Source organism: Haemaphysalis longicornis, unplaced genomic scaffold (assembly GCF_048455015.1).
Source record: "Haemaphysalis longicornis isolate Haplotype H1 unplaced genomic scaffold, Haemaphysalis longicornis Haplotype H1 scaffold_14, whole genome shotgun sequence".
Classification (NCBI taxonomy): Eukaryota; Metazoa; Arthropoda; class Arachnida; order Ixodida; family Ixodidae; genus Haemaphysalis; species Haemaphysalis longicornis.
In genome coordinates, this window is record NW_027526245.1 from 16,120,081 (window position 1) to 16,142,972 (window position 22,892).

The 22,892-nt window shown below is 48.7% G+C and overlaps 1 protein-coding gene across 5 annotated transcripts in view; it reads right to left on the minus strand.

Annotated features, from left to right (window-relative positions):
- The window catches only part of LOC144165167 (sodium/mannose cotransporter SLC5A10-like), a 349,040-nt gene that overhangs the window by 12,094 nt on the left and 314,054 nt on the right, over positions 1-22,892 (minus strand). For all 5 annotated transcript variants that reach the window (XM_077695277.1, XM_077695276.1, XM_077695275.1 and 2 more), the window contains one exon: positions 12,496-12,607. In XM_077695277.1, the coding sequence (XP_077551403.1) occupies positions 12,496-12,607 (112 nt within the window). The remainder of the gene's footprint in view (positions 1-12,495; positions 12,608-22,892) is intronic.

The following is a 22,892-nucleotide window of genomic DNA, read 5'->3' on the forward strand; positions in this document are numbered from 1 at the left end:
TCACAGCTTGGCCTAAGTATATATATTCGCTTACCACTTCCACTGCCTCGCCACCTATCTCAAACTGCTGTGCTGTCCCGAGGTTATTGATCATTACTTTAGTTTTCTGCATATTAATTTTCAGGCCCACGGTTCTACTCTGTTCGCCCAGTGCGGAAAGCATGCTTTGCAATTCGTCCCCCGAGTTACTTAGCAAGGCAACGTCATCAGCAAATCTGAGGTTACTGAGGTATTCTCCATTAACCCTTACTCCCACCTGTTCCCAATCCAACGTTCTGAATACTTCTTGTAAGCATGCAGCGATGGCGTAGAGCGATGCAGCGTGCAGCGATGGCGTAGAGGTAGAACCCCCGCCTCGCGTGCAGAAGGACCGTGGTTCGAATTCCGGTGCCGGACAATTCCCACCGGATTAAAAAAAAAAAAAAATCCGCGTATTGATGGAATTGCACAAAGGGGCTTGGGGTGCGGCCTGACCCCGGCGACCATTGCCGGCAATGCACTCCCTCACCAGAGCAGGATTGGCCACCCTGGTGTAGTTAACGGCCACAACCTCCCATGAATACGCCAACTGCCACGATACACGATCATGGCTTAATCTGCGGCTTGGTATGTACGACTGTCACATTGCTTCTACATCTATGCTGATGCAGTGCCTGCTAATTTTCTTCAAAATGTTTGGTGGGGGTACCTTTAGCTTGACTCTGCACTCTCCGTGTGACTCTGGCATTCAAGAGAGGTGGTAATGTTAGTAATTGTCGAGCGATGTCCTCTACTTTTATTAGTTGTAACTTACTTGAACTTCTTTTAGGGACCTATTTTACGCAGAATGGGTTGCGAAGTACCTATCCGTTATTTACAAAACATCCCTAGAGCAAAATGCATTACCCAGTGACTGGTTAACTGCTAAAGTTCATAAGTCTGGAGCGTCGACAATTACAGACCAACCTCAATTACGTGCATATGATGTAAAGTACTGGAACATGTCGTGTCAAAATGCCTGTACAAGTACCTTTAGGATTCAAATATTCTGGTACCATTTATCAACTATTACTCAGCTAGCAAAAACCACCCACGATTTTGCACAATCTCTAAATCAAAAGGGTCAAATTTCAGCAGTTTGCGTTGAGATGTCAAAGGCTTTTGGTCGGCTTCACCACGCGCAGCTGATAGAGAAACTGGTACGCCTCGGCGTAAATAATAAGTTTATAGAGTGGCTAAATCATACCTTCCTAATAGGACACAATTTGTTGAAATTAATGGTGTGAAATCCCGCACTTTGGGTGACTTCTGGTGTCCCCCAGAACTCGGTGCTCGGCCCGGTGCTCTTGTGCTACATCAACGACATTGCAGAAACAGTTTCACCTAATATTAAGCTTCACCTGTTCGTTGACGACTGACTTACATATTCAAATATAACTCATCGTGAAGATCAGCTCGTTTTAAACGCTGCCCTGGATAATATAGGCGACTGGTGCAATAAATGTGAAATGAAAGTTAAATATTGCAATACCTCGTATAAGACACTCACAAAAACGTAAAAAAATGTGTTGGCGTTTTCTTACCGATTCGACGGGCATGATTTACGGCGAGTAATGTATTTTAGATACTTCGCTGTCACCCTATATGAAGACTTTAGTAGAAAAACTCACACTAATCACTTGTGCAGCGTTGCGGAAAAGACGCTGTGGTTTTCAAGAAGAAAATTAAAACTGGCATCAACCAAAGCAAAGCTTACGGCATATTTGACGCTTGTGCCGCCTACGCTAGAATATGCGAGTGTTATATGGGATGCGGATAAGAGATACCAGATTGATAAGATCGAAAAAACACAAAGGCGAGCAGCTACGTTTATTCTGTCGAGATTTAGACGCACTGATTCTGTTAGTGAGATACTAAGCCATCTTAACCTACCTCGCCTTTCAGACCGACGGAGAAAAGCTAGGTTGAAGTATCTTTTTATGCTGAAAAATATTTCCCTAAACTTAGACACTAGTGTGTATTTAAAACCAAGGAACACTCGCACCGGCAGAGGTAGTCACGCGGGCCAGTTTGTCGCAATTAATGCCAGGGTAGACAGCTTTAAATATTAGTTCCTACCGAGAACAATAGAAGACTGGAATGCACGTCCAAATGCGGTATTTGCTGCAGTCACAGTTGATCAGTTTGAGTCGTCTTTCCTTCGTCATTACTCACGTATAAGTGATGGGTAGCTGATGCAACGTTTTATTCATTTGTTCTTGCATTTCCTTGGTGCTTCTGTCTTACGCACGCGCTGTACACACGTTTCCTGGTGTAGTTCCTCCGCATTCCATTGCAGAGCACTTGCTGCGCCGCTTGTACGCGGGGATGTTGCTTGGCCAATGAGACCCCGTTGTTGAACACGCGTTGCTTGTCTTTCATTGTCGCTATAGCTTGCCACTGCGTGCAAATGGTATCTGTGCCCAAATTTGGCCTTGGTTTTGCGTATGAAAATGCGTCTTTGTATCGGGCTGAGAAGCTTTGTTAGCGTTGTTTCTTTTGTTGTCTTCCACCCTGCAACGGCCCCTCTGGGGCTAACACTATCATTAAATAAACAAATAAATAAATAAATAAATTTTCTTGCTTTTCTTCAACAAAGCAGGCAATGCAATTCACAACAGGCAACATGGCTTCCCACGGGGATTCTATACTACCACGCAAAAAATAAGAAATAAATAAATAATTAGCAACAGTTTAAGAGATTTGAAAACTCTTGGATGTTTTGAATACAAATCGTGACCGTAATATTCCGATCGATGCCATTTTCCTCGAGTTCGAAAACCATTTGACAAAGTTCTCCATCGCCGCATATGGCCAACGTTTAGCTGCTTAACCTCGACCCGTCCATATTATTTTGAATTAATAACATCCTGAGTAATAGAAAACTGTTCATCGCTATAAACAATGTCATCGACCGTCCTTTCTGGTGTTCCTGAAAGAAAAGTACTTGGAACCCAAAGACTTTTTTGTAATATGAATTGCCTTCCGCATTGCATTACTAAGAAAATGCGACTATTTCTAAACGATTCGTCCTCTATGCAACCATCACCAGCCAAGCCTGTTAATTGCAACAGACACACCTCAGAGCCGTCCAACAATGGTGCCAGACGTGGCAAATGCGTTTAAATGTGTATAAATGTAAATGACTTGATCTTTTATAAACGCTCGAATCAACTATGTTCAAGGTGGTTCCTTCCTCCAATCCACTTATTGCTACAAATACATGGGCGTACACATTACACGCGATCTGTCTTGCTCAGTTCATATTAGCCATATTATTTCTACAGCTAATAAATCGCTAAACAACTTTGAAGCCCACTTTGAAGTTTGCTCTCTTCCGCTTAAAAATACAGGCCTTCACTAGGCTAACCTGTCCCAAACTAGCGTATACGGCAGCAGTTGTGGACCCATGCGGGCATTACATAATAGAAAACATTGAAACTATTCAGAACCGCGCTGCCAGATTCGCGTTATCAGATAACTCATCATTTACTATTGTGACAGAACTAAAAAAAAACATGCCTGCCTCACTCTCCTCCGCCACCGCTGAAAATTATAAGCGGCCCAAAATCTATCACGCATTCCCACAGAGCAGCTACGTCACACCATTCTTCCGGCCTTGGTAGCAACTCCAACCAGGTTCTGCACCCTCGCCCTAAAACTAAATCGTCTGCGCAGTCGTAATTTATTCGAACTCCTAAAGACTGGAACGTTTTACAGGATAACACTGGCAATACCAAATATACAGAAGCGCGAGTAACCATTTGTGTTCATCGTTTTTTTTTTGTGCTCGTTTTTTTTGCGCCCAACCATATCATATGCTGTTTAACTAATTCGAGTACTGATTGCAGTGAATGGCCTTTTTTATCAGCTCGTCAAATGTATTTGCTAAGTATTCGGGCCCTGAAGGTCGTATTTTTCCCAACCGTGCTAAGAACGGTGGCTGTGTGCTGTAACATTTTGGGTTATTCACACATTTTTGTCTGTCTTATACAGACATTTGTTTTGCAGTTCTCACAGGTTATTTGGAGATTGCCACCTGTACTTTCCAGACTTTTATGTCATTTATAAAATGACACGTCATTGTATGCCCATTATCAGGGACTCTTGAGAAAACTTTAAAAATTGAAATAAAGAATGATGGGAGGTTGATATGGTTTTTAAGGGCCTTTCAAAAGCATTCGACAAGGTATTTCATGTACTAAGCATGTCCTCTGACCAGAGGGCACCCAGTCAGTAGTTGGATGTCCTTGCCATTTGACAGTGTGAACCTTTCCTGTGTATCTTGTTTTGCGCGTTAAATTGTTAACGGCAGCGTAAAGAATGCCGTGCGAGTAGGTTGTGTGTGTTTATCGCGTTCTACATGGCTGAGCTCTGTGTAAAATTGCTTTGATGGAAAGCTCGGCAAAGGCTGATCAATACGGCAATTACACCAGGGAACGCGGGACCCAGACGCCCGTTTCTCGTGGTGGTCATGGAACACACTCTGGACGAGCACGCGAGTGCGGCCGATTTTCTTCTTTCATCTATCGTGCCAACGTCCCCTGCCTTCACTGGTGTAACCCGCCCATTCCAAAATTATTTTCCACAGACTCCCCCGCCCGCCAAGAAGTGTAAGAGTTGGTCTCAAGAAAGAATAGCCGTTGAATGGGCCGCGGCAAGAGGAGTACACAGGTGCGGGCGATTCCGTCGCGTCCGTGTAGCAGCTCGGCCACTCGGCCGAGTCTCCAAAACGTTGGAGCGGATCCCTCGTCATGGATTACAACCACGTCTTCGACTGCGAATCAGCATGGCGGATGTGAGGATGTTTCGTGAGCGGACCGCAGATGCAGCAGGTATTCGTTCAGCCATGTTTGTCGTCGGCGCTTTGGGACTTTCCATCGGTGCCACCAGCGGCGTCTTAACTCGGAGCTTGTCGACGATAGCTGGAATGGCCCGAGGTTCTGGAGCAATCCGGGTTTAAAGTGAGCCGGTGTTATCTGTTATAGCGAGGGTCATCCCTTTGCGCAAGGTTGCCTTCGCTGTTGCTTGTGGTGCACTCGGTTCTTCGGGTTGCGACACAGTGGGACTGTTGCGACCAAAGATGAGGTAACACCTATAGGACTCTTAGATTCCTTCTTGGCACACAGCTCTTGCTGGCCTTTCCTTTTCTTGGCGTTGTCTCTCGCGACTGCCGTGCGTAGTGGGTCATAAGCGCAAAACGCAGCTGCCTTCGTGTCAGGGCATTGCCCCGCCGCCCATCCTAACCGACGCGCGTATATGCGCTTCCTAGTCAGGAAGGCCAAGCGATGGATGGTGCCATCTGGGGCATGTTTGAAGCTATGTCCACGTCCATGTGGCCCTCACTTTAATCGGCAGAACCGCTGGCTCTCGTAGTGTAGCACTTCCGCTCCTGTGAAACAAACATCCTAACCCGAGTTAAAATCCCGTTACCGCTTTTTTTTTCATTTTCAAGGGTGTTGAAAACGCCACCACGGTGCTGAACAGCCCACACCCACTTCACATGCGCTACTGCTTTGCACCGCTCTGGCTTTAGACCTCCTAGCAGCAGCGCTTAATAATTAGTATCATCGTTTTCACTAAGTCATCAGCTTCACGCTGATACCCGTCAAAAAAGCATCGGACCATTTCTCACCTCGCCGGACCCACCTGAAGTTTCAAGCGGTGAGCGTCTCTGCTAACCCTAACGTCCCAAAGAGCACGGCTAAGCTGCAATCGTGCACGCCTTCGGACGCACGGCCTGCCTCCCTACGTGCGCTAAGTCTGGAAGTGGACATGCAAGAATCGCCCCAAGCCCCACCAACTACGACCCGTACAGCGGCCGCGCGCTCCCAACCTATGACCCCTGGCGTCAGATCTTACGATCGCGCCACCACCAGCTCATCACTCCTTCTACTACCAACGTTCCAGCTTCTGTCTCTGCTCCACGCAGGGAAATCCAACCGAAACTCCCCATAAACGACTGCAAGGTGATCATCCGCCCGAGATACGGCCTACGCGTCAAAGCCTGGCCGGCGCGACAACTTGCACACATCCGGTAGCAAGCCACCGGCATCCCACACTCTGTTCTACCGGTGAATTATCACCTTCCCGCAACCGCAGTAGAGCCTCATTACGACAATTACCCCTAGCGAAGTACGCCCCGATGCTCTGGCAAGATCACTTGCACACATCCGGTAGCAAACCACCGGCATCCCACACTCTATGTTCTACCGGTGAATTATCACCTTCCCGCAACCGCAGTAGAGCCTCATTACGACAATTACCCCTAGCGAAGTACGCCCCGATGCTCTGGCAAGATCACTTGCACACATCCGGTAGCAAACCACCGGCATCCCACACTCTATGTTCTACCGGTGAATTATCACCTTCCCGCAACCGCAGTAGAGCCTCATTACGACAATTACCCCTAGCGAAGTACGCCCCGATGCTCTGGCAAGATCACTTGCACACATCCGGTAGCAAACCACCGGCATCCCACACTCTATGTTCTACCGGTGAATTATCACCTTCCCGCAACCGCAGTAGAGCCTCATTACGACAATTACCCCTAGCGAAGTACGCCCCGATGCTCTGGCAAGATCACTTGCACACATCCGGTAGCAAACCACCGGCATCCCACACTCTATGTTCTACCGGTGAATTATCACCTTCCCGCAACCGCAGTAGAGCCTCATTACGACAATTACCCCTAGCGAAGTACGCCCCGATGCTCTGGCAAGATCACTTGCACACATCCGGTAGCAAGCCACCGGCATCCCACACTCTGTTCTACCGGTGAATTATCACCTTCCCGCAACCGCAGTAGAGCCTCATTACGACAATTACCCCTAGCGAAGTACGCCCCGATGCTCTGGCAAGATCACTTGCACACATCCGGTAGCAAACCACCGGCATCCCACACTCTATGTTCTACCGGTGAATTATCACCTTCCCGCAACCGCAGTAGAGCCTCATTACGACAATTACCCCTAGCGAAGTACGCCCCGATGCTCTGGCAAGATCACTTGCACACATCCGGTAGCAAACCACCGGCATCCCACACTCTATGTTCTACCGGTGAATTATCACCTTCCCGCAACCGCAGTAGAGCCTCATTACGACAATTACCCCTAGCGAAGTACGCCCCGATGCTCTGGCAAGATCACTTGCACACATCCGGTAGCAAACCACCGGCATCCCACACTCTATGTTCTACCGGTGAATTATCACCTTCCCGCAACCGCAGTAGAGCCTCATTACGACAATTACCCCTAGCGAAGTACGCCCCGATGCTCTGGCAAGATCACTTGCACACATCCGGTAGCAAACTACCGGCATCCCACACTCTATGTTCTACCGGTGAATTATCACCTTCCCGCAACCGCAGTAGAGCCTCATTACGACAATTACCCCTAGCGAAGTACGCCCCGATGCTCTGGCAAGATCACTTGCACACATCCGGTAGCAAGCCACCGGCATCCCACACTCTGTTCTACCGGTGAATTATCACCTTCCCGCAACCGCAGTAGAGCCTCATTACGACAATTACCCCTAGCGAAGTACGCCCCGATGCTCTGGCAAGATCACTTGCACACATCCGGTAGCAAACCACCGGCATCCCACACTCTATGTTCTACCGGTGAATTATCACCTTCCCGCAACCGCAGTAGAGCCTCATTACGACAATTACCCCTAGCGAAGTACGCCCCGATGCTCTGGCACGATCACTTGCACACATCCGGTAGCAAACCACCGGCATCCCACACTCTATGTTCTACCGGTGAATTATCACCTTCCCGCAACCGCAGTAGAGCCTCATTACGACAATTACCCCTAGCGAAGTACGCCCCGATGCTCTGGCAAGATCACTTGCACACATCCGGTAGCAAACCACCGGCATCCCACACTCTATGTTCTACCGGTGAATTATCACCTTCCCGCAACCGCAGTAGAGCCTCATTACGACAATTACCCCTAGCGAAGTACGCCCCGATGCTCTGGCAAGATCACTTGCACACATCCGGTAGCAAGCCACCGGCATCCCACACTCTGTTCTACCGGTGAATTATCACCTTCCCGCAACCGCAGTAGAGCCTCATTACGACAATTACCCCTAGCGAAGTACGCCCCGATGCTCTGGCAAGATCACTTGCACACATCCGGTAGCAAACCACCGGCATCCCACACTCTATGTTCTACCGGTGAATTATCACCTTCCCGCAACCGCAGTAGAGCCTCATTACGACAATTACCCCTAGCGAAGTACGCCCCGATGCTCTGGCAAGATCACTTGCACACATCCGGTAGCAAACCACCGGCATCCCACACTCTATGTTCTACCGGTGAATTATCACCTTCCCGCAACCGCAGTAGAGCCTCATTACGACAATTACCCCTAGCGAAGTACGCCCCGATGCTCTGGCAAGATCACTTGCACACATCCGGTAGCAAACCACCGGCATCCCACACTCTATGTTCTACCGGTGAATTATCACCTTCCCGCAACCGCAGTAGAGCCTCATTACGACAATTACCCCTAGCGAAGTACGCCCCGATGCTCTGGCAAGATCACTTGCACACATCCGGTAGCAAACCACCGGCATCCCACACTCTATGTTCTACCGGTGAATTATCACCTTCCCGCAACCGCAGTAGAGCCTCATTACGACAATTACCCCTAGCGAAGTACGCCCCGATGCTCTGGCAAGATCACTTGCACACATCCGGTAGCAAGCCACCGGCATCCCACACTCTGTTCTACCGGTGAATTATCACCTTCCCGCAACCGCAGTAGAGCCTCATTACGACAATTACCCCTAGCGAAGTACGCCCCGATGCTCTGGCAAGATCACTTGCACACATCCGGTAGCAAACCACCGGCATCCCACACTCTATGTTCTACCGGTGAATTATCACCTTCCCGCAACCGCAGTAGAGCCTCATTACGACAATTACCCCTAGCGAAGTACGCCCCGATGCTCTGGCAAGATCACTTGCACACATCCGGTAGCAAACCACCGGCATCCCACACTCTATGTTCTACCGGTGAATTATCACCTTCCCGCAACCGCAGTAGAGCCTCATTACGACAATTACCCCTAGCGAAGTACGCCCCGATGCTCTGGCAAGATCACTTGCACACATCCGGTAGCAAACCACCGGCATCCCACACTCTATGTTCTACCGGTGAATTATCACCTTCCCGCAACCGCAGTAGAGCCTCATTACGACAATTACCCCTAGCGAAGTACGCCCCGATGCTCTGGCAAGATCACTTGCACACATCCGGTAGCAAACCACCGGCATCCCACACTCTATGTTCTACCGGTGAATTATCACCTTCCCGCAACCGCAGTAGAGCCTCATTACGACAATTACCCCTAGCGAAGTACGCCCCGATGCTCTGGCAAGATCACTTGCACACATCCGGTAGCAAACCACCGGCATCCCACACTCTATGTTCTACCGGTGAATTATCACCTTCCCGCAACCGCAGTAGAGCCTCATTACGACAATTACCCCTAGCGAAGTACGCCCCGATGCTCTGGCAAGATCACTTGCACACATCCGGTAGCAAGCCACCGGCATCCCACACTCTGTTCTACCGGTGAATTATCACCTTCCCGCAACCGCAGTAGAGCCTCATTACGACAATTACCCCTAGCGAAGTACGCCCCGATGCTCTGGCAAGATCACTTGCACACATCCGGTAGCAAACCACCGGCATCCCACACTCTATGTTCTACCGGTGAATTATCACCTTCCCGCAACCGCCGTAGAGCCTCATTACGACAATTACCCCTAGCGAAGTACGCCCCGATGCTCTGGCAAGATCACTACCCTCCACGTTGGCGACACGACATATGGTGTCAAGAACCCGCTAGGACAAGAATCCGCTGGGAACTTCTCGCGGAGTAATCCAAGGCATCGCCTCTGGAACACCTCCTGAGCAACTCCTCGCAATAATTGCGTCCATCCGTCCGGACCACCCATCATTGAAGCCCGCATGCTGGGCACCTGGGACACAGCAGCACTCACGTTTGACGGTCCTCACGTGCCACCTTACGTCAAAGCGTACGGCACCCTGGTACGCTGTCGCACCTACCGGAATACCTATCAGTGCTGTGCGAAGTGCGGCGGCCTTGGACACCGACCCGATGTCTGTCCCAACCCTCAGCCCAACCTGTGCTCCGAGTACCATACCCCCATCCCAGCTACTGACCACCCTTGCCAACCTCAGTGCCAGCTGTGCGGACTCCCCCACCTGACGGGAAGTCGATATTGTCGCCGCAAGCTCAAGCCCCCACCAACGCCCGCGCGCACCCGCCTCCGACGGCAAGCACAAGAAACCAGGCAACCAGCCCTCTCCACACCCTGAAGATCTTCCGGTTCACCCTCCACGCTCTCCCAGGTGAGCTGGTCACCTGTAGCCGCCCACATTCCCCACGATGACCTTTGCCCAACCCTCAAACCACGAAGTTTACTGCTGAATCTTCCACCATAGCGACTCTTGCACAAGAAAATGCACAACTAAAAGCACAATCAGCCGAAAACGCCAACCAAATTGCTACCCTCCAGCACAAGCTTCCGAAGCGTAAGGCACTTCTCGCACAATCAACCACTCACTTTGTCCCACCCTAACCACCAGCAAATCCACCAATACCCGACAATTCCGCACTGGCCCCCATTTTCTCTGCCCTGGATGACCTGAAGCGACTTATTCAAACCAAATTCACGGCCCTACAGGAAGAAGTCACCTCGTCTCGGGCCGCATTGCGGTTATAGAAGACCAGAACGCTGAAAAAGTAAAACGCAAAAAGCACCGCCGCCCAGTTCTATCTCCATACCTCCGGCACCTATCCACTGGCTGCAGCACCTTAGCTCGCCTGGGCTATCCGACTCCGACTCAGCCTCACCGCCTGGCACGCCTTCCCCCTACTGCGCAATCGGATTAAAGTCGCCCCGCTAACCCGGAACATGCACGCAGGCATCCACGATGGTCGTCGCACCGCCCGCACCAACTACATCCACACCCACTACCAGCATCTTCCGTACACGCTGTACTTGGACGCATCCCCATATCCAAACCGATCACCTTATGCCGTCACCACTGTCGACAGCCGAAAACGCATTATCGCCACTGCCTCGACGCCGGCCTCAACACAAAGTGAAGCTAAAGAGATAGCCATTGCGTTCTCTCTTACCTCCACTCGTCACGACTACGTGACAGTAATCACGGACTCTCAGGGAGCCTGCCGGCATCTTCAAAACGGTCTACTTCCTTGCACTGCCCTACCAATCATCAAACACTCCACTTACCTTCCCGAGGAGTGCCACATTCTATGGACTCCTGGCCATTGTAGGTTGGCCGGCAATGAAGCGGCGCACGACGCGGCCCGAGAAGTGATACACCGGGCCATTCCGCCCGACCCCCCTCTTTCCATCCTGGATGCCCACCCCCTACTCACTTACACCGACATTCTCACACAGTATAGGATGTGTCGTCGCACCTTGCGGCCACTTCATCCCTCTCCAACAAAGGCTGACGAAATGGCTCTCCGCCAACTTCAAACCCAGATCTTCCCTCATAATACACTGTGGCATTTGATGTTACCCACCTTTGCTCACCACTGTGCAAGTTTGGGAATGGGAATGCTCCCGTATGGGAATGCATCGTATGGGAATGCTCCAACACACCTGGCCTACCTCCCAATCCCCACCTTTCCAATTCACAGTGGGCGGCGCAGCTGTCCAGCTCTGAACCCGGCTCCAAGCTTCACCTGATGAGACGGGCCCGGATGGATGGCCAGCCAGAGCCAGGGACTACTGGACCCAACCCCACTGGTCTGCCTCTACACAACCAGTCAGATTGGGAATCAATAAAAGTTTATTCCTCGCCCTCCTGAATGGTTTGCAATATTTGAATATTAATATTAATTATACTTTAATTAATATTATTATATTATTATTATAATTATATTGTTATACCAAAACACTCAACACAAAAAAACCACGCTTCAAAACGTAGTCTACAGAAGTAGCCGAGCCCTTACCAACAAAAGTAGCTATTGGCCTAAAGAATCTAAACTAGCCAGAATCGCATTTGTAATGCTCAAATGTGTCATAAATAGATTTCACGTGTGATAAAAAAATACTATCCTTCAAGTCCAAGGAACAATAAAAAATAAAAAAGCAGAGCTCACTAGATTCGATCTCGGCTTTACAACCTTTCCACCCGGAAACTGCAGCTCTGCTAAACAGAGTACAATATACCCATGTCGCCACATGTTCAATCCTGCCCCAGATCTGGCAATGCGCCACTTTGCTGTTCTCACTGGAAGACGCGTATTTGTTCCTGGAAATTGCAATAAAGTTGGAATGAAGTTACTGGTACCGTGGTAAAAAAAAACTGCGTTTTTTGTGCTGTCGACAGGTAAATTGAGCAAACATTGAGAGCTCTCTGGTTTTCTAGTTGCAAGGGCTTTAGCAGACTACCTGAATTCCCATCGCTGATTGTAAAGGCGGCGCCGTCCGTTGCCGCTGGTGCAGAGTCCAGGTCCACTCGGGGCTCTCTGCTGTTCACCGTCCAGAATGTGAGCCGGTACAACTGCATGGCCAGCGAAGTGAAACAAGCATGTCATGAACGGGACCAGAACCAAGGCGCATGGTGTCAGACGTGTAGTATCAGAAAGTGACAGCGGAACCGCGGTCATGTTGAAGAAGGGAACGGAACTTTTCCGCGACTCAAGCAACGCGTCAGGGGTGACTGTGTATGCAAAGGAATGCCAAGAATAGTTGACCCCGGTAAGAAACGAGTAAATCATAGTTATCAACTAATGCTTTTTGTGCTCTCTAGGAGACCAAATAAAATAAATGTGCAGGCGACCGACATGGCTGATGCCACAAAAAATTGCCTTAGCATTTTGTCAGCTTTATACAAAGGCTCTGCCAAGGGATGCGTCGACTACTCTCATCCTTCTCGGCTGCGAATTTCGCGTAGCGTCGGCCGTCTTCCGTCGAAGCTGTTTCGATTCGTACCACCCGTAGAAAGATCGGCGTGAGTGGTTATTTTGAGCCCTACAGCGAACAGAACACATAGAATCACAAAAATTACGCCCACCTCCCCTCGCGGGAACCCTGTGTAGATGCGACGCATCGTGGGTTTCCCTCGGCGTTTCCGTTGGGTTGATTCTCCCATCGCGTGAAACATGCCATGAACGCGTACGACGCATTTCCGTCTACTACGGGGTTCCTGCATCCCGTGCACGTCGCTTTGCAGCCTCATCGTCGGTCTGGCTAGCAGTTCTGTTATTGGGCTGGCCGGTGCTTGTTGTGGTTGCGCCGACCATCGCGATAGCAGGCTTGTTAGTCTCCATTCAAAACAGAGTTGGACATCGGAGCACAGGCGCTGGAACGACGGAGCGGAGAGGCGCAGGTACCGCGTTGTAAAACGCCGCATAACGGTGAGGGGAACGAGAGAGAGCAGCGCATGCGCATGCGTTAACCGAGCGCTAGCGCGCGCCGACGCACAGCTGGCATTGCGATGAGCGAGCGCTAACCCGCAGATAACCCTGCGGTGAGAGCGGCGGAGAGCGCATGCGCAGCTGGCGTGGACAACGACGACGCCGGATGGATGGAGGGATGCATGCATGCATGGACAAGGCGGGTGAGTGAGATGCGTCGCATCTAAAAGTATACCGGAGTTCAAAATGCTTCTGTCCTCAGCCGAGCTGACTGCCGGTCACGCATGTGGTACCGGCCGGCGTGAATGCCAACTTAAGAGCCAGACACATGTGCGTAAACAGCACGCGATCGGCATGCGAATGGTCATGTGGGCTTGGCAGAGTGGGCTCGGCAGCAGCACATCGGACGCAATGGCAAACCCGTTTTGTCTTATCGTGCAGGTCTTCGCTGTTTTGCTTCATGTGCAACCACTGCACGCATGCGCCCGGTTTGGACTGATAGGACAAGTGCTTCATCTGGACGACAACTCATCCGCCGCACATGACCACTGTGCCATCAGCGACGTCTTCTTGCCGCTCATCGCCTCTTCTGCGCTTGCGGCCTCATCGGTGACGTCAGACCACGTGGCTTCACTGGCGCTTATAAAGAGCCGCCTTTCGACGAACATGATCAGTGGGCTTGGCAGCAGTACATCGGACGCAATGGCAAACCCGTTTTGTCTTATCGTGCAGGTTAATACTTACTTGCCTGCAAAATGTATTCGTAGCGGCAATCGTTTTTTAGTGTTGCTGCCTTGCCCACTTGCTGTCGGAAGTGTTTTACTCGATGGCGTCACATCTTTCAAAATAAGTCTTTTAACTTGTGGCGACGTTGAGGCAAATCCGGGTCCTGCAGAGAATGAACTTTTGCTTCAGATTCTTGCAGGCCAGGTCACCATGACTGCCTCAATAAACAACGTACTGGAAAAACAGCGAAAGATAGAAGCAGATATCGCAGGAATTACTGATAGATTTAATGCTCTTGATGCCCAAATGGCGGCCCTTAATGCTCTGAAAACAGAAGTAAATAACGTAGGATCGACGGTTGCCAAACTTGAAGGGCACATGACAGCTTTAGCCAACAAGGTTGACGAACTAGAAAATAGGAGCAGGATAAACAACTTGATTGTGTTCGGTTTAGAGGAATAAAGTAACGAAAAACCTGAAGACCTTATCACTGCCATTAAAGATACATTGTTTAAAGAAAAACTCGAAGTGACCACAGACAGCATTGAAAGATGCCACAGATTGGGTAAAAAGAGCGGCAATTGCCGCCCTGTAATTGCTAAGTTCTTCGATTTCTTTTAAAAAATGGCAGTGTTAATGGCTTGCCCCAAACTCAAAGGAACTACTGTCTCGATATCGGAGGATTTTTCTTCCAATATTCGAGAAATTAGAAAAAAGCTATGGCAAAGTTCATCCGAAGAGCGCGAAAATGGGGCAAAGGTCAAACTAGTTTTTGACAAATTAAGCGTGGACGGGACTATGTTCACTTGGGATGATAAAAAGAACAAGCGGTGCAAAATCCCCAAGACTGTTAAATGACCTTCAAAAGAAAACAGACGAACCAAAGAAGCCCTTTCCATTTTAAATATCAATTGTCGAAGTGCAGTTAATAAAACAGCCCAGCTAGAAAGTGTGCTACTTTCCCACGGTCCTGACATAGCAGTGCTCACAGAAACATGGTTACACGAGGATATATACGATGGTGACTTTGTGCCAAAGAATTACAATGTTTTTCGTAGAGATCGTGGGAGCCGAGGAGGAGGCGTCGCCGTTCTTTTCAAAAAATCCGTAAAGGTCGTGAGAATGCCTGATGTGGAAGAGATGGAAAGTGTTTTTTGCAAAGTGTTTATTAATAATGTTGCATATGTTCTTGGAGCCATTTATAGGCCTCCAAATTCTTCAATTGGTATTTTAAAACATTTAAAAGATTACCTAAGTTGCAACGTAAAACAGGACGACAAAATTATTCTCACGGGGGATTTCAACTTGCCAAACATAAATTGGGCCGCGCTGTCATCCCGCTCAGACAATGTTGTAGAAAATGAAATTCTTGACATTGCGTTTAGCTTTGATCTATTGCAGATTGTGAACGATCCTACCAGAATACAAAAGGATTCAGAGTCTATTCTGGACCTGTTTTTTTTGAGTGGCAATATAAAGGAGCATGTTTTATGCGAAGTGGTGCCAGGTATCTCTGATCATAAAGCAGTTGTACTAACCTTAACCGCCGTCACCATAACTCGGAGCAATGACATTCATTATTTCCCCAATCTTTCCCGTGCCCATCACGAATCCATCATTGATATGTTGGATTTACAGTACGACAATTTTAAAGATAACACTTGCAGTGTCGACGCATTATGGCATACAATTAAATGCATTGTTCGTGAGTGTATTCAGCGATTTGTGCCTTCGATAGGACGAAAAACAACGAAACACAACCCCTGGGTTACTCGGGATACATTGCACCTACAACGAAAGTTGAAGAGACTGAAGACAAAGTCGCGAAAGAAAGGTGGTAATGAATTAAAATCAACTATTGAAAAAATATCCCTAAAATTACAACAGCAAGTTACGCAAGACAAAGAAAAGTACTTTAGCACTCAGCTTCCATCTTATATTAAATCTTCCCCAGAAAAGTTCTGGAGAGCTATTAGCCCCCGCAGCAGCTCTTCTGATTCCTTTTTAATTGATGGAAAGCTTGTGATTGACCAAACCCTAGCTTGCTCGGCTTTTAACAGTCATTTCAAAGCAGTGTTTACGAAGGACAATGCCCGACTCCCGCATTTTAGTCTGGATCTCCCCCCTGTTCCTGATATTTCTATTTCTGAGCATGGTGTATTTAATTTGTTACTGCAACTTGATGTTAAAAAATCCACGGGACCTGATGGTATTTCCAATGCCTTCTTGAAGCAATATGCTGAGTGGTGCGCGAAATATTTATGCATCCTGTATACCAGATCTCTGAATGAAGGTGTTCTACCGGAAGACTGGAAAACCGCTAAAATTAAACCCTTGCTGTCCAAGCTGACCCTGTCCAAGCTGACGCTGACGCTGTAGAAATTCTTAAAAAGCGATTTGGAGACAGTGAAGTCATCGTACAAGATCACTTGCACGCTTTGATTAACCTGAAACCTGTCTCGTCATCGTCAGACGTAGCAGAGTTACGCAAGCTGTACGACAAAGTACAGGTGCACTGTAGAAGCATGAAAGCGCTGGGGACGCATCCCCTGACGTACTGCTCCATGCTCCACGAAATCGTGCTTCAGTCGCTGCCTCGAGATATCGTTCTGCGTTATCACCAGCGATCGAAGATAAAACGGGATGCGGCCGATTCGGGTACCACAGAACCTTCGTCGCAGCCAGCGGACAAGCACGAAAAGAAGTTTGAAGACCTAATGACCTTTTTCGGCCAAGAGCTCGAATGTCTCGAAGCGGTAATGCCAGCATTATCGAAGGGATCGGACCCCCCGAGAGCCGCGAAACAGCATGATCTGCGTCGCACATCAAACGCCGATCACTTACCATCTGCGGCAGCTCTACATGGAGGAACTAATAACGTGAAGAAATGTTTGTTCTGTTCGGCTCCACACGATGCAGCTTCTTGCTCATCGAAAGAAATCAGCATTGACCAAAAGAGAGCCCTACTAACAAAATCTGGCCGTTGTTTCCGATGCCTAACTCCAGGACATGTCTCGAGACAGTGCAAGAAAACAGTCGTTTGCGGACACTGTTCAAGACGACACGTTTCGTCGATGTGTAATCCTGATGTTCCAAATCGACTGAATGGTCACGTGACAACCGCACCTGTCCACCTACTATCTCCACAACGAGGACAAGTGGTGCTACTCCAAACACTGAGAGCAAAGGTTTCGGGAAGAGACAAGGAAGAAAGCTGCAGAATGTTGCTCGATGGAGGCAGTCAGCGAAGTTTCATCCGAAGTGACGTCTCTAGGAAACTAAGCTGCGAACTCCTTGGGGAAGAAACACTAACGCTAGGAGTGTTCGGAGGAAAGGAAACGCAAGAGACGTTAAGAAGGGTTCGCGTCTTTCTCCATTGCTCATCGAAGCAGACTACAATTCCCATAGAAGCGCTGGAGATTGAGTCTATCTGCAATCAGCCTATACCCAACCCAAACGAAGAGTTGCTAAGGGAACTTCGAAGTAGAGGCATCGACACTAAAAGCATCTCAAACGAAAGTAATGCTGAAGATTCAATAAGCCTACTTATAGGGTCAGACTTTTACTGGGAAATTGTGACGGGAAATGTATTGACAGTACGCCACAGGATGAGAGCCATCGAAACGCGGCTGGGCTGGACTCTACAAGGACCGACGCAGACACCCGCTGAAGTCGTCCACTGCTCCAACATCGTTGTTCTCAAAGCAAATACGTCGGAAATTACAGCCGCTTTGAGACAGTTCTGGGAGCTAGAGAGCATCGGTATAACAAAACAAGCCGATACGTGGAAGACTTACGTGAAGAACAGAGTCCACGAGATAAGGAGTATTACGGCACCCGATCAATGGCGATTCTGCCCAGGTAGAGAGAATCCCGCCGACCTCCTCACACGAGGAAGTACAGTGCGAGAACTTCTGCAGTCGACGTCATGGTTGCAAGGACCTTCTTGGCTACCCGACCCAACCATCTGGCCCACCGAACCGGAAACACCTAATGTACAGGCTTGCTATGCTGATGCGGAGATGAACCCGTTGTCACTGGCACTTCCAGTACCCACTTCGGAAGGAACGGATTTCACTCGCTTCAGCTCCCTCCTCCGCCTTCACAGGGTGATGGCGTGGGTACTCAGATACGCCAACAATCTTCGAAACCAAGAGAAAGTTTCCGGACCATTGACTGCCGACGAAGTTGAGAACGCCCAGAGCTACTGTATCCGACACACACAAGCCTGCTTCTTCAAAGAAGAGATACAGTGCGTAAAAGAAAACCTCCCCTTGCCTACAACCTCATCGCTGAAGACCGCTCGTTTGTTTCTTGATGAGAACAATCGTCTTCGGGTTGTAGGGAGGCTACAGGCCAGTTTCGAGAATTACGACTCGAGACACCCTATTTTGATACCCAACCAGTCTCATTACGCAAGGCTTCTTGTTCTCGACGCACACGCAAAGCTTGGACACGCCGGACTTCGCGACACGCTTGTCCAGCTTCGTGAACGTTACTGGATTGTTCGAGGACGTCAATTGATAAAGAAGCTCCTGAACACCTGCGTAATTTGCAAACGCTTCCACTCAAGACCACTAGTTCAAGATGAAGCGCCACTTCCTCAAGACCGCGTAACAGCAACGTCCCCCTTTCTCGTCTGTGGTGTAGACTTCGCGGGACCACTGTATACAAGAGATACATCCCAGGACAACCGTTGCTACATCGCTCTTTTCTCGTGTGCTTCAACTAGAGCTCTTCATCTCGAGTTGGTGGAAAATATGACTGCAGAGAGTTTCATATGCGCGATGCGTCGCTTTGTCTCACGGCGTGGATTGTGCAAGACCATCTACAGTGACAACGCGCGCGCATTCAAAAGAACCTGCAGTGAGCTCGCTGACCTTTGGAGGACGCTTCAACACCCGGACGTGCAAGCCTATTTTTCCGCTTCCGCAATTTCCTGGAAGTTCATTGTCGAAAGGGCTCCTTGGTGGGGTGGATTTTATGAAAGGATTGTCCGCTCCGTCAAGAACACGCTAAAGAAGATGCTGGGTCGACAGCAAGTGAATGTTGTGGAGCTATCTACAGTTCTCACGGAAGTTGAGGCGATCATCAACTCTCGCCCGCTGACGTTTGTATACAACGACGTAGCGGAACCTAGCCCTCTAACACCAGCGTGCTTCCTCGTCGGCAGAAGGTTGACAGCGTTGCCCCCGTCTTTTTACACAGAAGACCTGACCCATGGATCGACGTCCACAAACCTACGACGGATGTGCCAGAAAAGAGAAGACACTTTAGAGGAATTTTGGACGCGTTGGAGGAAAGAATACCTCCACGAACTGCGCTCTCAAGGCCAGAGACGTCAACCTTCGACCGAGAAGCTACACCCCCCTGACTGCCTCCATCGAGCAACTTCACCCAGGTCGTGACAACAAAGTTCGCGCTTGCACACTACGGCTCCCAAATGGACTAGTGACGAAAAGACCGGTGCAGCGCTTATATTTGCTTGAAGCAGGCTGACACCTGGCATCCGTGGCCGGGGAAGATGTAGAATCTTTCATCATCAGCGTTGCACCGAAGACATCACCATCATCGAAGCCTGTCGTCATTGCACGATCGGCGTGCGCTCGCGCTACATCTTCTTTTAAGTCGCCATTAAACCTTCCGACCCTGGTCTAAAGCCTCTCTCGTCCTCAGTGGCTAAAGAATCCCACAATCTGGTGCCGGAAACCCGGGATACAACGACAGCGACAGGCAGGGCCTGACCACCCTCAACGACAGGGCCTGCTTGACTTTCCACGAACCAGCCACTGATGACCCGAGATGACCTCCCTGGAGCGCATGCTGAGGCGCCGAATCACTTTGCGAGCCAAGCTCAACGGCTTCTTAAAGGAAATCGAAGACGGCCTACGTGATGGACGCTTGACCACACCGATGGATTTTGCTATTTCCCTCGAAAGAATCGAATTCATGTTCAAGCCGATCCAAAAGCTGGATGAGGACATCTACCGCGAACACCCACAGGAACTCGACGCGGAAGAGACCTCCGACGTGACAATGTTCAACGACAGCGTCGTCAAGATCATGGCAGAGCTTCGTTACCGCTCCCAAAACCATCCGACCGGTGAGTCTCACCCTTCAAATTCATCGACTAGAGCCAACGCTGCTGAGACTGTACCGATACGGACGAAATTACCGAGAATAGAGCTAACGAAGTTTGACGGCCATCGTAGAAACTGGCACAAGTTTTGGAGCCAGTTTGCGAGCTCTATTCATTCGAATCCTGAGTTAAAGGACACAGACAAATTCCGCTACCTGACGAACCTACTAACAGGAACGGCGGCTTCTGCTATATCAGGATTACCGATTACGGATGCCTGCTACGCTGATGATGAAAGATTCTACACTTGCATAAAAATGGTGACAAAGCATGCATTTCTAACTACCGCCCTATTTCCCTGACGTCAACAACGTGCAAATTACTGGAACATATTATCCATAAACACCTGATCAAATTTCTCGACGAACATAATGTCTTGACGAATGCACAACATGGTTTTCGGCGCGGGTTTTCCACTACGACACAATTAGTTGAAACTGTTCATGATTTTTCACAGGCAATAAATGAAGGTAAACAGATCGATGTTATATTTATGGATTTCCGTAAAGCATTTGACAAAGTCTCGCATACTAAATTACTGCACAAATTAGGCTGTATAATCAGAAACGAAAAAATACTAACATGGATCAAAGCCTACTTGTCGAACCGTAACCAATTTGTTGTTCTGAATGAAACTTGTTCAGGCAAAGTAACAGTTGATTCCGGTGTCCCTCAGGGATCGGTTCTAGGCCCGCTCTTATTTTTGTTGTTTATAAATGACATTGTCACAGACCTATCAGTTCCAGTTAAACTATACGCTGATGATTGTGTATTATATGAGAAAATTAGTTCCGTTGAAGATCAGGCCAGGCTAAACGAAAACTTTGAGAAAGTAATTTCTTGGTGCGATAAGTGGCAAATGTCAATAAACTTTGAAAAAACGGTATTTATGAGAATAACACATAAAAAGCGACCGCTTTTGTTTTCTTACACAGCAAACAACGTTTTACTTTCAGAAGTACAGGAGTACAAATATCTCCGTGTTTGGATTTCAAATGACCTGTCTTGGACGAAGCATATTGATGTTGTAAGCGCAAAATGTCTTCGGAAACTTTTTTTCTTAAGGCGTTCGTTAAAGTCCGCAACACCCGACGTACGCCTTCTTGCGTACAATTCAATAATTCGCCTGATAATGGAGTACGCAGTCGTCATTTGGGACCCTTTCACTAGGAATAATATAGAAAAATTAGAACGAATACAAAAGAAAGCAGTTCGATTTATATATAACTCATATGGTCGCTCTGCCATTACTGAACTCCTAAACAGAAGTGGGTTCCAATCAGTTTCCGAGAGAAATCGCATCTGTCGCTTAAAATTTCTTTTTCAGTTAGTCAAAGGGCACTACCGTGTAGATACGTCGCACATTTTATCCTTTTCTTCAGGTTATGCTACCAGAAAACGGCACTCTCTTATGATTACACCACTTCTTCCGCGAAATAACTGTTTTAAATATTCTTTTTTCACACGTACCATTGTAGATTGGAATGACCTGGCGAATGACGTTGTTTCACTAAGTTCATTATCTTTATTCGAGTCGCACTTGCTTTGATTGTTGTTGTCTTTTGTTTCTATTACCTGCCATCGACTATGTTTCTGTATAACTTTGTGTCATGTTATGTACTCGTTACAAAGATGTAACCCACCCTGCTAAGGTCTCGTTACGAGATCGTAGTATCTACAAATAAAAAAAATGACAACGGCCCCAGACGACCGGTTTTCGCGTCATGAGCTAGTGGTACGAGCCTCACGACGTGAGACTGGCAAGCCAGATGCCACCGCTCGATCGTTGCGACTGTCGTTATGGCTGCAGCCAATGAGAGCACGAAGGTGTCGTCATAATGACGTCACTGTGAATGCTTCTTTCAAAGCCCCGAGGACGCGCTGGTGGCAGCTGTTGCGGTTCAAGTATTTCGAGGGGCGCAACGCGGGGAGCGCTCTCCGTCGACTCGCTCCTGCAAAGTAAGAAAGGGCTCCCGCCACGAGTCCCTTCAGCGCATTTTTTTTGCCTTCTCATTTTTTTCCCTACCAGTTTGCTTTGGGGGGTTAGTTTATGGCTGCGCGAAGAATGCGGTGACAAAGGTCCAGCGAACGTCTCAGAGTAGCAGAGAAGATATAGGCGTAGGCGGCACTAGTCATGCATGAGCAGCCACAATACAGACTCCTGGTAGACACGTGTTGCCACTGGCACAAGCAGCATGGATGAGCGGAATCGTCGGTGCTAAGCGTTCCCACACCGATTTACTAACCGTATAAAATGCAGTGTATATCGTATTAGTTCTATTCCTTTGTACTTCAGGTTCATAAATGTTTTTTTTATTTTCTTCCTCGGATATCTCTTGCACCTACCTAAATCATCCGGAGTGCGCAGAATCAAGGAGGCAGCTACGGAGCTAAAACAGTAGGCGCAGCGCCGACACGACGCATGCATCGGAGCATGTGGTGGTGTTGGTGGTTCCAGTAAAATGGCGCGTACCCACTCAGGGGGATTGGCCAGGAAATGGGTGCTTCACCGAAGGAAATTAGGTAATTTTTGAAGGGAAGGAAAAAAAATTAATTATTAGGAT